Raw genomic sequence first — 14,559 nt, forward strand, 5'->3', positions numbered from 1 at the left:
GGCTCTTACATTCCTTCCTCTTCTTCTTCAGTGGGGTTCCTTGAGTCCTGAAATGAGATATTTGATGGACACATCCCATTTAGGGCAGAGTGTTCCAAGGTCTCTCACTCTCTGCTTAATGTCTAACTGTGGGTTTCTGTATTTATTCCTATCTGCCTCAGAAGGAAGCTTCTCTGATAATAGCAGAGCAAGGCACTGATCTGTGAATATAGCAAAATGTCATTAGAGTAATTTAATTCAATTTAATTTTCTAGAAAAGTAGTATTTGGTATTTCTCAGCCATTTGAGTTTCCTCTATTGAGGATTCTCTAGAACTGTATCCCAATTTTTAATTGCATTCTTTTCTTTATATCTAGTTTCTTGAGTTCTTTATATAATTTGTGTATTAGCTCTCTATCAGATGTGTAATTGGTAAAAACTTTTCCCATTCTGTAGGCTGCCATTTTGTTCAAATGATACTGTTCTTTGCCTTCCAGAGGCTTTTCAGCTTCATGAGGTCCTGTTAATTATTTGCTGGTCTCAGTGCCTGTGCTAACAGTGTTCTGTTCAGTAAATATTTTCCTATGCCAATTCCCCACTGTTACGTTCAAGGCTATTCCCCACTTTCCCTTCTATCAGGTTCAGTGCATCTAGATGTATGTTGAGATCTTTGAGGTTTGTGCAGATGGTAAGTGTTGCACTATGAAACATGTTTGACCAGTCTCCACCAGTGAAAGGAAGGAAAGCTTTATCCAATGGCAAAGACTCCTATGACAGCCCCACAGCTCAGTGCTCAGTGCCATGGTCACTCTTACACCTAGAGCCTGAGCCCGTTTCTCTGAGAGGTGAGGCTGGAGCAGAGGGAGGGGTGTGAAGTGGGGAATGAGGCTGGAGTAGAGAGAGGGGGTGTGAAGTGGGGGGTGAGGCTGGAGTACAGGGAGGGGGTGTGAAGTGGGAGGGGATGCTGGAGTAGAGGGAGGGGGTGTGAAGTGGGAGGTGAGGCTGGAGTAGAGGGAGGGGGTGTGAAGTGGGAGGTGAGGCTGGAGTAGAGGGAGGGGGTGTGAAGTGGGGGGTGAGGCTAGAGTAGAGGGAGGGGGTGTGAAGTGAGAGGTGAGGCTGGAGTAGAGGGAGGGGGTGTGAAGTGGGGGGTGAGGCTGGAGTAGAGGGAGGGAGTGTGAAGTGAGAGGTGAGGCTGGAGTAGAGGGAGGGGGTGTGAAGTGGGGGGTGAGGCTGGAGTAGAGGGAGGGAGTGTGAAGTGAGAGGTGAGGCTGGAGTAGAGGGAGGGGGTGTGAAGTGGGAGGTGAGGCTGGAGTAGAGGGAGGAGGTGTGAAGTGGGGGGTGAGGCTGGAGTAGAGGGAGGGAGTGTGAAGTGAGAGGTGAGGCTGGAGTAGAGGGAGGGGGTGTGAAGTGGGGGGTGAGGCTGGAGTAGAGGGAGGGAGTGTGAAGTGAGAGGTGAGGCTGGAGTAGAGGGAGGGGGTGTGAAGTGGGAGGTGAGGCTGAAGTAGAGGGAGGGGGTGTGAAGTGGGGGATGAGGCTGGAGCAGAGGGAGGGGGTGTGAAGTGGGAGGTGAGGCTGGAGTAGAGGGAGGGTGCCTGCACTTCACAATGGGCATTCTGTCATGGAATGAGGTAATTGCTGACCTGTGACATAACTGTCCCGGCAAGGCTGGCCAAGCTCAGTCATTATCTGCCACTAGTAAAGTGGCAGCTCTGCAGGATTCTGGGAAGATGGGAAGAAAGCATCCAAGGATTCTGGGAAGTCTCCGCCATCCTCTTCCCCCTCAGAAGTCTCCACTCCCTATTTATCCCAAGAGCACTCGCCTCTTCCCATCTCAGGCTCCCAGCCCTCAGCCCTCTTCTGGCACCAACAGCCTGTCTGTTTTCTATCCTACTTCCTTCCCGTCACTGAGGAACACTTCCTACTTCCCCACCTTGATGATGGCCATGCCCAGCTCCTCCTGTCTAGACAAACTCTCCTCTAAGCACCCTGCTTTGCTCACTCCCCCTTCCTATTGGTCTGCTGCCCTCAGGAGTGCCTCTCCTCAAAGAGCACAGCTGGAAAGTTCCCTAGTCTCTCTCCCCCACCAGAAAGCTAGCTACCTTGAGCCAGACTGGGTAAGTCTAAAACCTCAAACAAGAAATCCCGGCAGAGGGTTTTCTTCAGAAATGCCATGGTTGTTTTCTTAGCAGCCTGGTAAGGTGAACACAGGCAAAGCAGGATGATGGAGGCAGCGGTTAGCCTGCATCTCAGATGCTTTGTTTTCTCTATTGACCTCTCAATCTGGCTGCAACTGAGACACAGCCTAGAGATTTTTGAGAAACAGAGTGCTAGAAGGTGTTTACAGTCACTAGAAAGCCTCTGTGTGTGTGTGTGTGTGTGTGTGTGTGTGTGTGTGTGTGTGTGTGTGTGCATGTGTATGTTTTTCCAATGTCAGCATATCTTTCAGGGACTGAGGAAGAATTCTTCAGACACAGAGATGAAATTTGAGGAAACAGATGAGGCCTCACATCCTTGGTAAGTGTGGTAGGTGTGTTCCAGAGGCTCAGCAGGCTGCAGGTGACCTCTGAGTGTACCAGGAGCTAGCTGGGCCTGAGCCTGGATTCTGGGTTTGGTTTAGGAGTAGGAACTATTCTTTTTTTATATGCATTTATTTTATTACACATGTATAAAACAAACTACGTATAGCAGGGAGAAACGTGACAATCATGAGAATAATGAGTTCTATACATGTTACATTCATAGTGAATTGGCTATCTGCATTTGTCCCATTTAAAGTAAGTGTCTTTCCTGTCTTGTTGTGTCTAAATTTCTGAATGAGATTCAATATCTATCCTATCTCAACTCTAATAACTTAACTTATTTATCTTGATCTAAAACGATCTTATCCCCTAATCAGCTAAACTTGGTTATAAAACTATACTGTCTTGTCTTCAATGCCCCTCAGAGACTTGAGAAGGAATAAAACTTAAATTCCTGAGTGAACCAGCAGTGTGGCTTAACAGCTTCCAAAATGTACAAACTGACTTAAGACAGTTTATTGCCTGACCAGTTACTCAATACGCCTTATAACTTTGGAACCTCATCGTCAGCTTTCTGGCCTAATATCTCTGCCAGACTTGTTCGCAGGGCAGGAATTATTGAGGATTTGCTTACCCTGACTTGGCAGAGTGTGGCCATCGACTCTGCCTGCATCTAAGTTGCCCATTTTTAGGCAGATTCTGTTTGTGGCAGGAATAAGGACATTTTTCCCAGTGGCTGGTTTGCCACCTTTGAAGCCAGGTCTATAAGGAGGCTCTTTGATGCTCATCATCTTCTTTGAGGTCAGCTGGGTGTTGTCAGGAGTTAACTTGTCTTGTTGTCAAAGAAGATTGTAAGAACTTTAAACGCCATATTCTGTGTGTCTCTGAGGCTTTTGAAGACCTTATTCAACTAATTTACCACATGTATTGATAGAGTCATATCTATCTGTTAGACTTAGGATATATATTCTTGTGTTAAAATCTGCCAAGTATTTGACATACCCATGTTTTGTATCAATATACTAAATTCTATAGCAATGACTTAGAAATTATAAGTAACAATTAAGGCCTTGAGTTAAGGAGTAGGTTCAATCATCTAGCTTTTGTTCTATCTTCCCTCTATGTTCATAAATCTCCCTTTCTTTCTTTTCAGTTCCCATCTCCTTGCCTATGTATGCAAGATAAAGGCAAAGAGAGAGGTTCCTGCATTTCCCCTAATTTTTTTTCTGTATAAGACTAATAATGACTTATGACCACCTCTTGATGAGAATAAGCATTTGTAGATCAAGCGAGCAAACAGCAACCTATACAACAACCCCCCCCCCCCCCGCCTTTGAGGGATTGGGGTATCGTTCTCTTAAGGTTTCTTCAGGTTGAATTGGGGCAAATAATACTTTGGGATGGGCCCCAAATAATTGGAGAGAATGGTTAAGCAATCTAATGGTTGCTTAGGATAGATACTGAATTTCATTTGGAAATTTAGACCCAACAAGACAGGAAAGACATTTACTTCAAACTGCATGAACGCAGATGGCCAAGTCACTATGAATGTAACATGTATAGAACTCATTTTTGTGGTTCAGTTTCTAAATGTTGAGAGATTCCAGGCTTAGTAGGAGATTGAAATGGTGGTCCAAATTGGATCAGAAGTTTTCTACAATGCTGTCCAAATCTGATGGGTACCAGCAACAGAATCATCCAGGGCTGGAATTAGGAGGATGCAATATGTCAGTGTCCATCATGCTGGGAGGAATGATTCATGTGAGGTCTGATCCAGCTGGCTATTTTGTTCTGAAAACATAATTTCTCACAAGCATTATGCAGTTCTAACATTATAATTGTATGAGGTGTGCGGGATGCACAGAACAATTAAAACTGGTTTTCTGGTCATTGTATGGGTTGACATAGGCATTTGCTTAAGGTTTTTTATGACTCAGTTTCCTTGCCATGAAATGGAGACATTGTGGAACAAATGCTTTTCACAGTGGTCAGGGATGTAGTGACAAGTGGTAGGAATTGTGAGAGGACATGAGTCGATGCTTAGAAGACTTCACAAGAGAGAAAAGGAAAAGAAAGGCAATGGAGGAGCAAGTATTCAATTAGAGCACTTCACATACACATAGCAACACACACAGCCACACACACAGCCACACAAACACACAGTCGTATACACACAGTCACACACAGTAACATACACACAGCCGCACACACACACATTAACACACAGTCATACATACAGTCATATACACAGTTACACACACACATACAATTCTCTTATACAAGTCTCACACAAGCAGTCATACATACACATACAGTCACACACACACAGACACACAGTCACACAGTCATGCACACACAGTCACATACACACATACAACTCTCTTACACACAGTCTCACATACACAGTCACACACACACAATCACACACACAGTCACATACACACATACAATCACACACACACAACTCTCTTCCACATAGTCTCAAACACAAAGCCATACAAACATATTCACATACACTCACACAGTCACACAGTCACGCACATACAGTCACATACACACATGCAAGTACAATGCACACACGCACACTCACACATGTTACAGGAAAAAAACCTTCACTGTCATGTGAGTTAATCATGTGACAACTTTCAATCAGAATGAACATTTTGTAGTTGCAATGTATTCCATTGCCTCAAGGAACGCAGTGCTACAGAATACGGCATCCAGATTGTAAATCTAGGGCAATGAGGAAAAAAATTTATGAAGGAGGCATAATTGATAAGGCAAAAAAGGCTGCCTAGAACACTTGTGTAAATCTGGGAAACAACCTGTGTTGAGAAAAGAGCAACACACCATAGGAACAACAAGCAGTAAACAGTGCCAGATGTGGCAGATAAGTAATCCAAAACTGTATAGCATATTTAACTTCTCAGTCAAATGACCAAAATGGCCTTCTGGAACAAAAAGATAAAAACTAACACACACACAAACAAACAGACGACCCTCATATTGCTCATCTCGGAGAAAACTGGCTCGAATAGGGACACACACGTGTTTAAAATAAAAGGCTGGTGCCTTCTGAGGAGACTGCCCTTGCGTCCTGGCCCACAGATTCCTCCTGCTTGCTAGGAAGGGAGAAACATCTCTTCTTCGATGGCCACATGTCGCCAGTGCTATAAATGGTGTGAGAGGCCTTTGGAAGATGTGCTCCTGCGGCACTGATGCGTTCCCTATGCCCGTGTCCCATGCCTTGTCCCTGCCATCTGAAGCGGAGATGTGCATGTTATCACAGATGCACACATGAATCTTACAGCCCCCATTTCCCACTTGCCAACTACACACAGTGGTCTCTTGCCTGGTTGGTCAGGTTGATGCACCTGACCAAGAGGGAGTCAATGGTGCTTTACAATGCCTGTCAGTCCCTACAGAAAGAGGTGACCTGGAGGTGACTGCCACAGCAGGTCTGGCATATGCAAGGTCACTCTGTTTTACTGAAGAGAAAGGTTTGGAGAGTCTTCTGAATGCTGGCAAAATGGCGTACTAAATCCAATTTCCCACTCCCATCCTTTTGCCCCGTGCTTGTTCCACCTGCATTTACCCAGTCTTGTGTTGAAGTTATTTTCATAAACCAGTGTTTGTTTCTCTTAGCTTATTTCTCAACCCCGCTATTATACAAATAATTGAGACTCTTTTATAATACAAGGCTTCACAACACAATCTGAGCAGTTTCTTAACTCTCTATGCTATCCTGCTTTCCTCACAGCGAACATCCCAGCAATGCTAGCATTTTGTAGCTTTCCTCCTGATCTTCCTTGGCGCTCTACCCATGGCCGAACCCTCTTGAATCCCCTTCTAACTCCTCCTCCCCTGGCTGGCAGGAAGTCCCGCCCTATTCGCATCCCTGCTCATCGATTGGCTGTAAGCTGCTTTATTGCCATAACAGGAGGACACCTGGGGAGCAGAGGCTACATACCATTTAGACAGGATATCAGAATTTACACTACATAATAACCTTATGCCTATGGTCCTGTCTTGTCAGCTCCCCGTCCCGTCCTGTCCCGTCCCGTCCCATCCCGTCCCATCTTTTCTGTTTTCTGTCTTGCCCCCTGACTCTGATCCACACTTATCCCCACTATCTCACCTCATGTCCATGCCTGGCTCTTCTTCTTTTCCAGACTTTTCTCTGAGCACCCTGTTCACACTGTCTCCTTCGCTGTTGGAGCCAGATCCTCCTGATATTTCACTTCAACTGTTCCCTGTTCTCTCATCCCCAGCACAAAGCCAGCTGCCCTTCACCAGACTGGCTGAGTCACTCTTGCTCCATGGGAGGGTTTACCTGTCACGCCTGCAGTGCAGCAGTGCCAGGGCTTTGCTTTCCCAACAGACTGAGGAAAAGGATGACACAGCCAGCATTGCTGCCTGGAGCATCACTGTGTCCATTTCCTCAGTGGCCTCTTCTCTTTCTCTGACCCCAGAGATAGGTAGGAGTGGGACCAGTGTCCTAAAGATGTTACTGTCAGGATAATGGCCTAGCTTTCTCCTGATAAACTAAGAGACCTAGAACTGTCCATGAATCCCACTCCCTGTTTCCTCAGGTACCAGGAACGAAGCACCCAGAGGCACAGACTGGGAACTGTGAAGCGGAAGGGACTCAAGTCCTGGTCAAGCTTGGCTCCTTCACTCAGTAAGTACTGGCAAGTGCAGCAGCAGTGGAGGTGCCACCTAAAAAGACAGGGCAGAGACCCAGTCTGGCTGCAATTTGACTCTGGACTCAGTTTACCACTTGGAGAACTTGGTTTAACTTAACCAGTGTGATCACTCAACAATCCTGTCATAACTGGAGACCTGACAGCAGTCTGGAGCTGGTTAGGAGGGGCAAATAAGTAGCCTTGGCGATTTCTCTCAGGGGTTCCCACCACACTGAAAGGCCTCAGGAAATGTAGGCTCGTCCTTGTGGGTTGGGGTCTACATGACTAACATCAGTTTATATAGAGATGAAGTTGGAAGTCTTTAAAAAGCATCAGGTCTGTTTGAAAACTATCTCAGGATAGCATGAGTTGTCTTTAGTTAAGAATACAACTTCTGGGGGCTGGAGAGATGGCTCAGAGGTTAAGGGCACTGCCTGCTCTTCCAGAGGTCCTGAGTTCAATTCCCAGTAACCACACTGGTGGCTCACAACCACCTATAATGTGATCGGATGCCCTCTTCTGGCCTACAGGTGTGTGTGCAGGCAGAGCACTGGATACATAATAATAAATAAATATTTAAAAAATTACAGCTTTTATCCAATAACAGTTTTGGGATGGAGAATGGAGAAGGTAAGATTTTAAAAAGCTCACCCCATTAGCAAGTCAGGAAACCCAGGCTCCCCAAACTCCTTTCACAGGAAATAACCCGCTGTGCACAGGCAGTGGTTGACCTATGAGAAGGGCTTGCAACTTGGATCTGCCATGACACATTCATCAAGATAACAACCACAACAGCGGCTGTTCTGGCCAGGAACAGGGCTCAGCGCTTCTGCACATTTCAGAGCAGAAGCTGCACTTGTCCAAGCTGCAGATGATGAGCAAATTCCAGATGCTTGTTCGTCAGTATAAAACTGGAGACTGTGCCCCTCCTGGGCGCTGTTAGCAAATGCAGTGTCCCGAGAAACGTTAGATCCGGGAGCTCTAGACCTTTAAGAAATAATTAATCCGGAGTTCCAGAATGATGTAGCTGTGGCCAGATGAGACTTGATTGTCCCTCCGCCCTGCCCGCCCCCTCCCCCCCAATATGGGATTTTTCTTTGCCCTGGGAGGACCTTAGATTTTTCAAGATAGGGAAAGAGAAAGTCACACTCAATGGGAAACCCTGTCTCATGGCATCTTGTAACAGTTGCTGAATATTTTTCCTTTACATTAGTTGCATAATATAGATTCTCTAAAGTCTATGTGGCTTCTTTTATTCAATTCTTGGTGAGACTTTATTAACTACCTATTAAGACCACAACCCTCCCGTAAGTGGGATACTTCCGCAGGACCTAGTAAAGCAGGCAAGCATAAGGAGTAGCTCAGTGGCCTGGGACGCTGCTTGGTATGGGCTGTGCACACAGCCCTCTTCTAATAATGTACTTGGTACCTGGGACCCTTACTGTGTGGGCAGACTCCATTCTGACGCAGTGGAGTTGGCCCCTCCTCTCTTTAAAGACCACTAAAGTTGAACAGTTTCTAGCCATATGCGTTCCTAATACAGCTCCCTCTTCAAAGGTGGAAGGGGGGTAATCTAGCTGGTACTGGTTTGTATGCATGGTAAGGCAAAACTGTGATCTCAAGTAAAATTGTCAGGAGAGTCCTTATTCTAGATGTATTTCTTCTGCTTTGATTAAAAAAAAACACACCTTGATGAAAAGCAGCTAAAGGGAGATAAGGTTTCTTTGACTCAACGATCCAGGTTATAAATCCATCATTATGGAAAGCCAAAGCAGAAACGTGAAGCAGCCATTCACAACCAACTAGTCATGTTGCACGCACAGCCAAGAGCAGAGAATTAACACACGCGTAGCTGCCTGTTTGCCTTCTCTTGCACAGGTCGGGATGTAACCCCAGGGAATGGATGGTGCCCCCCCCCCACTCCTACTCGGACCCTCATCACATGACATTAGTGTGGTCGTGACAATTGATGCCCTACAGACAGGGTGCCAAGCGAAGCTGATCTAGATAATCCCTCAGCTGATTCTAAGGTGTATTGTTGGCAATTGAATTAATCATTGCTCCTTATCAAGTTGACACACAGACCCATCACTGTTAGCCATAACTTTCTACCCTCATCTTTAAGCCTCCTGTTATAATCTGATAAAATACAGTCCAACTTTAAAAGATCCATAATCTTTAAAAAGTTTTCAGCTATTTAAAAAGTCCAAAGTCTGTTAACTGTGAGTTCCTATAAAAATCAAGTTTCACACTTCCATCACATACAATGGCACAGAGTAAAGACTCCTGCTCTCAAATGGAAGAGTCAGGGCACCACAAGGAACAATCATATCAGAGCAAATGCAAAATCTATCTAGGCAAGCACCAAGTTGTCAAGCCCCATGCCCACCAGCTGGGGATCTTAGTGTGGCCTTCTGGGTCCCGTCCCTCCAGCTTTGCCACCTGCAGCACACACGGCATCTCTTTCAGGCTTGGGCTTACTCCACTCCACACCTCTAGTTTTCAGTAACATATGTTCTATGGCCCTGGTTTGTGGATGAAATAAATTAGTGATTAACTTGAGGTCACTGGTAATGCGTTGGTGTGGGATTAAGGAAAGAAATAAAAGCACTTCTCGTTGGGAGTCATTTGACAAAAAAACCAATCCAGATTTGAATTTTCTACTTGATGCTCTTGTGTCTTCTGTTTGTCTGCTGTATAAAAGCTGAGTCTGTGCCTGCCTGAAGACGGTCTTATGAATCTGTCCTTGTGTCTGTCCCTGTCCTGTATGTCTGTGTGTGCCAATCTGTCTCTTGTATCTGTCCTTAACAAAGGGTTTTGCTCTGTGTTTTCTGAACAGGGCAGAAAGCATCATATAGGGTAAGGAATGGGGTATGTAACAGAAACCTTTAAGAGAATTTTACAGGGGATTAAGTCACAGGTTGCAACTGATCCCAGCTGACCCAGACAACAAACGTCGCTGTTTGCCAATCAATATCCATAGATGGATGCTTTCAGCCTTTATGACATATTTTAGAGGATTGCTTCTAATCTCTGTATTTGTGGCTTTCAGTAAGTGCATTGTCCTGGGTCAGAGTGTGAAGGAGTTAAGATTGCAGTAATGCATTAGGTTAGGTTGTAAACATTGATTATGTGGGAAATCTAAAGCAAGCATATAAGCTGGGAGAGTACATACTAGGGTAGCAGTCTTATGTGACTTCAACGTGTACTAACAACTCTGGCTGTGTAGTCTGGCAAAGTCTCTCTTAGGATGCAAGAGAGATTTTTGTCATAGTGCATTGCCACAATCCTGGCAGCACAAATATCCCAGGGGCTCCATTTCAATGGTGGTTTCACCTTCATAGCTTAATATATTGGCCTTTCAGGGACTGTATGTCTGGCTTCAGCTGCCATCTTTGACCCCCACAATCTCACAACTTTGCCATCAAAGCTAGTAACATGATGCTTTAATACTGCCGAGTTATGCTGTTAGCTTCTGTGTGCCCATCCTGAGGACATACTTGGTTGGTGTCCCAGATGGGGCACAGAAGGTGTCACTGCAGAAACTTATTTCGTTAACAAATAGAGTAAATTCTTGGTGCCACATGACTTTCTCTCAGTTCAACTGGGGCAGAAAATAAGGCAGGTTTTTGGACAAAATAATCATGCGCATGGCCCCTATGCTAATTCTCTATGGAGTCCTTGTTGCTCTGAAAAGTCCTGAGCTGGGCTTCCACTGTCCACATTTCTCTCAGAATGCTTATGCTCCAAGCTCCCAATGGAATAGCTTATTATGCTCTATGCACAACGTTCAATGGTTTCTCTAGCCTGAAGTTCGAATCTCTCTCACATTACCAGGAAAACCAACATGGTCAGGTTTATCACAGGAATTGTCTCTCAGTACCTCAGCATTAATGTCTGCCCTAATTCCATCCAACTGTTGATGTGATAAAATACTCCAACTAGAAGCAGCTGAGCAAGAACGGGTTTATTTGGCTTACAAGTCAGTTACAGCACATAGCTGTGGGGAACTCAAGACAGAAATTTGAAGCAATCTAGTCAACCATAGCCAAGAGCAGAGAGACCATTCACTGTGGCATGGGCAATCTACCAGCAGCCATGGCCAAAGGAAAGTGACCCTCCCTCCCTTTCTCCTTCCCTCGGCAGCCATTAAGACCAATAACTCCCAATGGTGGGCCAAAGGGGCCCTTCACATATCCACGCTGGAATTTTGGCTGGTTTGATCTTGTAATCTGTGTAGACCTGTAGATGCTATGAGTTAACATGTGCGATCACCAAGTCATGTTTGAACGTTGGTATTTCACAACCCCCGTACATTCTTTCTGCATCCTTGTTGTTTGGATAGAGGGAAACCGAGTAAAGATGACTCCAAATGAGCTCCCACAGCCACTTATGTGTAGCACTTTGACCAAATCTTCTCTCAAATCTCATCAAAAGTGCCAAGCAATAGTCTACGCCTACAAGTAACTTTACTCCATGGCCTTTGGCTCATGTGCAGTGTTTTGTGACCTGTTCTATGGTTTTGGTCTCAATGTCTCCTTGCCACTTTTACAATCTGTATGTACCTTTATTTCAACTCTTTGAATAACTGAGAACCTGGGAACACCCAGCCTGGACACTGGTCTCCAGTAACATTAGCTCCCTAACAAGACATAATGCAGTGGGCATCTCTTAAAACAACTTAAGCCTGAGAGTTTGCTATGCTCTCTCTTGAAGCTAGCTAGCTTTCTATTTGGAAGGTATGGAAGCTCAAAGATGCAAAGCACATTCTCCTTTAACGTCACTACACTTCTGATGCCATGTGATAGCTCCAGTTTGGAAACATTTAGCAAGAAGAGGAAATTCCGGGGCACAGTTTAAAGCAAATCATTCCTATCCAGATCCCTGCTTCCTATGAGCATCTGTCTAATTCTGTTCTCTTCTCGCCAGGGAGACCTCAGGATTCCTAACTAACTCCAGGAGGCAAAATGACGCCACTGACTACTAAGCTAAACGATGACACCTGGGACAAGATGGCCGTCAGAAACAGCTTCTCCTGGAGCCATTCCATGTATAAAATAGACAAAGTGGACCTGATTCATAGAAATAAATGTTTTTGCTGCAACTAAATTAGTAACAATCAATTTTAGACTAAAGATTTCTAAACAAGTTAAGAGGAAGAAAGTTATTTTATATGGATGGGGTTGGTGTCAGTGCTAAAGGAAGAAAGTATAACCTTTTACCTGTATTAAAAGAATACAATGTGTCAAATTTTTGAGGGAAAACTATGAAAAAATAAAAGTTTTTTTCTTTTCTTTCTTTTTTTGTTTTTTGTTTTTTTCCGAGACAGCACACAATCTAGGCAGGGCTTCTCCTGCATGCCTGAAAATCCCAGCTGACTCCAGGAACAACTAGCCAATGCCAGCAACAGATATACGACTAAAGGCCAGTGTAAGAACACAATCAACAAAAACGAGGGCAATATGGCTCCTTTAGAACCCCAAACAAACACTGGATATCCTAATGCAGCTGATACACAAGAAAATGACTGTAAATCTATGATTACAAAGATGTTAGAGGCTTTTAAAGAGAAAACAAATAAATCTTTTGAAAATACAGGAAAATACAATCAAGCAAATAGAGGTCATAAAAAACATACAGGAAAATACAATCAAACAGGTTATGGAAATGAATAAAATGATTCTAAACAGGAAAAAATGGAAATAGAATCAATAAAGAAAGCACAAACTTAAGAAATCCTGGAGATGGAAAACTTAGGGACATGAACAGGAGCCACAGAAGTAAGCATCACCAATAGAATACAAGAGATGGATGAGAGGATCTCAGAGAAGATACAAGAATTTGATACATCTGTCAAAGAAAATATTAAATGAAAAATTATGACACAAAATATCCAAGAAATCAAGGAGATGATGAAGAGACGAAACCTAAGAATAACAGGAATAGAAGAATAGGAAGATTCCAGGCTCCAAGGACCAGAAAACATTTTCAACAAAACCATAAAAGACAATTTCCCCAACTTAAAGAAAGCAATGCCTTTAAATACACAAGAGGCTTACAGAACACTAAAGATATTAGACAAAAAAAATTCTCCTGGCACAAAGTAATTAAAACCCTAAGTGCACAGAACAAAGAAAACATACTAAAAGCTGCAAGGGAAAAGGGTCAAGTAACATATAAAGGCAGACCAATCAGAATCACCCCTGACTTCTGAACAGAGATTCTAAACGCAAGAAGGGCCAGGACAGATGTCATTCAGACACTAAGAGAACACAGATGTCAGCAGAGACTACTATTACTCAGCAAAATTTTCAATCACCATCGATGGAGAAAACAGAGTAGTTCATGACAAAACCCAATTTAAATAATACCTATACACAAATCCAGTTCTTCAGAAGACACTAGAATAAAAACTCCAACCCGAGAAAACAGAGGATATAAATAACTTCACTGCAACACAACCAAAAGAAGGCAAGCACACAAACACTACCAACCACCAACATTAAAATAAAGGAACTAACAATCATTGGTCATTAATATCTCTCAACATCAATGAACTCAACTCTCCAATAAAAAGACATAGACTAACAATGTATACACAAACAAGACACAACATTCTGTTGCATATAAGAAACACACCTCAGCAACAAAGATAGACTTTGCATCAGAGTAAAGGGCTGGAAAAAGTTTTTCTAGGCAAAGGGACCCAAGAAGCAAGCTAGAGTAGCCATCTCAATATCCGGTAAAATAGACTTTCCACCAAAATAATCAAAAGAGACAGGGAAGGTCACTTCATTCTCATCAAAGGAAGAATCCACCAAGATGATATCTCAATTCAGAACATCTATGCTCCAAATACAATGGCACCCACATTCGTTAAAGAAACATTATTAAAGCTTAAATCACATATTAATTCCCACACATTAGTAGGAGACTTCAACACCCCTCTGTCATTGAGAGATTCACTCAGATAGATCATTGAGACAGAAACTAAATAGAGAAATAATAAAATTTGGTCATGAAACAAAGGGATCCAATAGATATCTATGGAACTTTCTACCTAAACATAAAAGAATATACTTTCTTCTTAGCACCTCGTGGAGCCTTCTCCGAAATTGATGATATAAGTGGTCACAAAGCAAGCCTCAACCAATACAAGACAATTGATTTAATCCATTGTATTTTATCAGATCATCATAGATTAAAGCTGGACTTCAACAATAGGAATAAGAAAACCCCACACACTCATGGAAACTGAACAACTCCCTACTCAATGACTTCTGGGTCAGAGAAGAAATTAAAAAAAAAAAAAAAGGCCTTCCTAAAATTTGGTGAAAATGAAGACACAATGTACCCAAACTTATGGGATAAAATAA

At 43.6% G+C, this 14,559-nt stretch overlaps 1 protein-coding gene across 1 annotated transcript; it reads left to right on the forward strand.

Annotated features, from left to right (window-relative positions):
- The first annotated feature begins 1,670 nt into the window (after positions 1 to 1,670).
- LOC311589083 (uncharacterized protein) lies at positions 1,671 to 12,277 on the forward strand. The gene is made up of 4 exons (XM_084767386.1): positions 1,671 to 2,093; positions 2,426 to 2,493; positions 7,091 to 7,179; positions 12,113 to 12,277. Exons 1-4 carry the CDS (start codon positions 1,707 to 1,709, stop codon positions 12,130 to 12,132), a joined length of 564 nt encoding a protein of 187 aa, XP_084623512.1. The 5' UTR covers positions 1,671 to 1,706; the 3' UTR covers positions 12,133 to 12,277.
- Positions 12,278 to 14,559: the final 2,282 nt, after the last annotated feature.

The sequence above is a fragment of the Acomys minous genome, assembly GCF_964271855.1.
Source record: "Acomys minous genome assembly, chromosome: 18".
Classification (NCBI taxonomy): domain Eukaryota; kingdom Metazoa; phylum Chordata; class Mammalia; order Rodentia; family Muridae; genus Acomys; species Acomys minous.

Excerpts from the sequence above, each read along its gene's own strand:
- LOC311589083 (XM_084767386.1), top strand. The coding sequence starts at position 1,707 with ATGGGAAGAAAGCATCCAAGGATTCTGGGAAGTCTCCGCCATCCTCTT. Across the intron at positions 2,094-2,425 it reads GCTACCTTGAGCCAGACTGG|GGACTGAGGAAGAATTCTTC; the intron begins GTAAGTCTAAAA and ends CATATCTTTCAG. Across the intron at positions 2,494-7,090 it reads GATGAGGCCTCACATCCTTG|GTACCAGGAACGAAGCACCC; the intron begins GTAAGTGTGGTA and ends CTGTTTCCTCAG.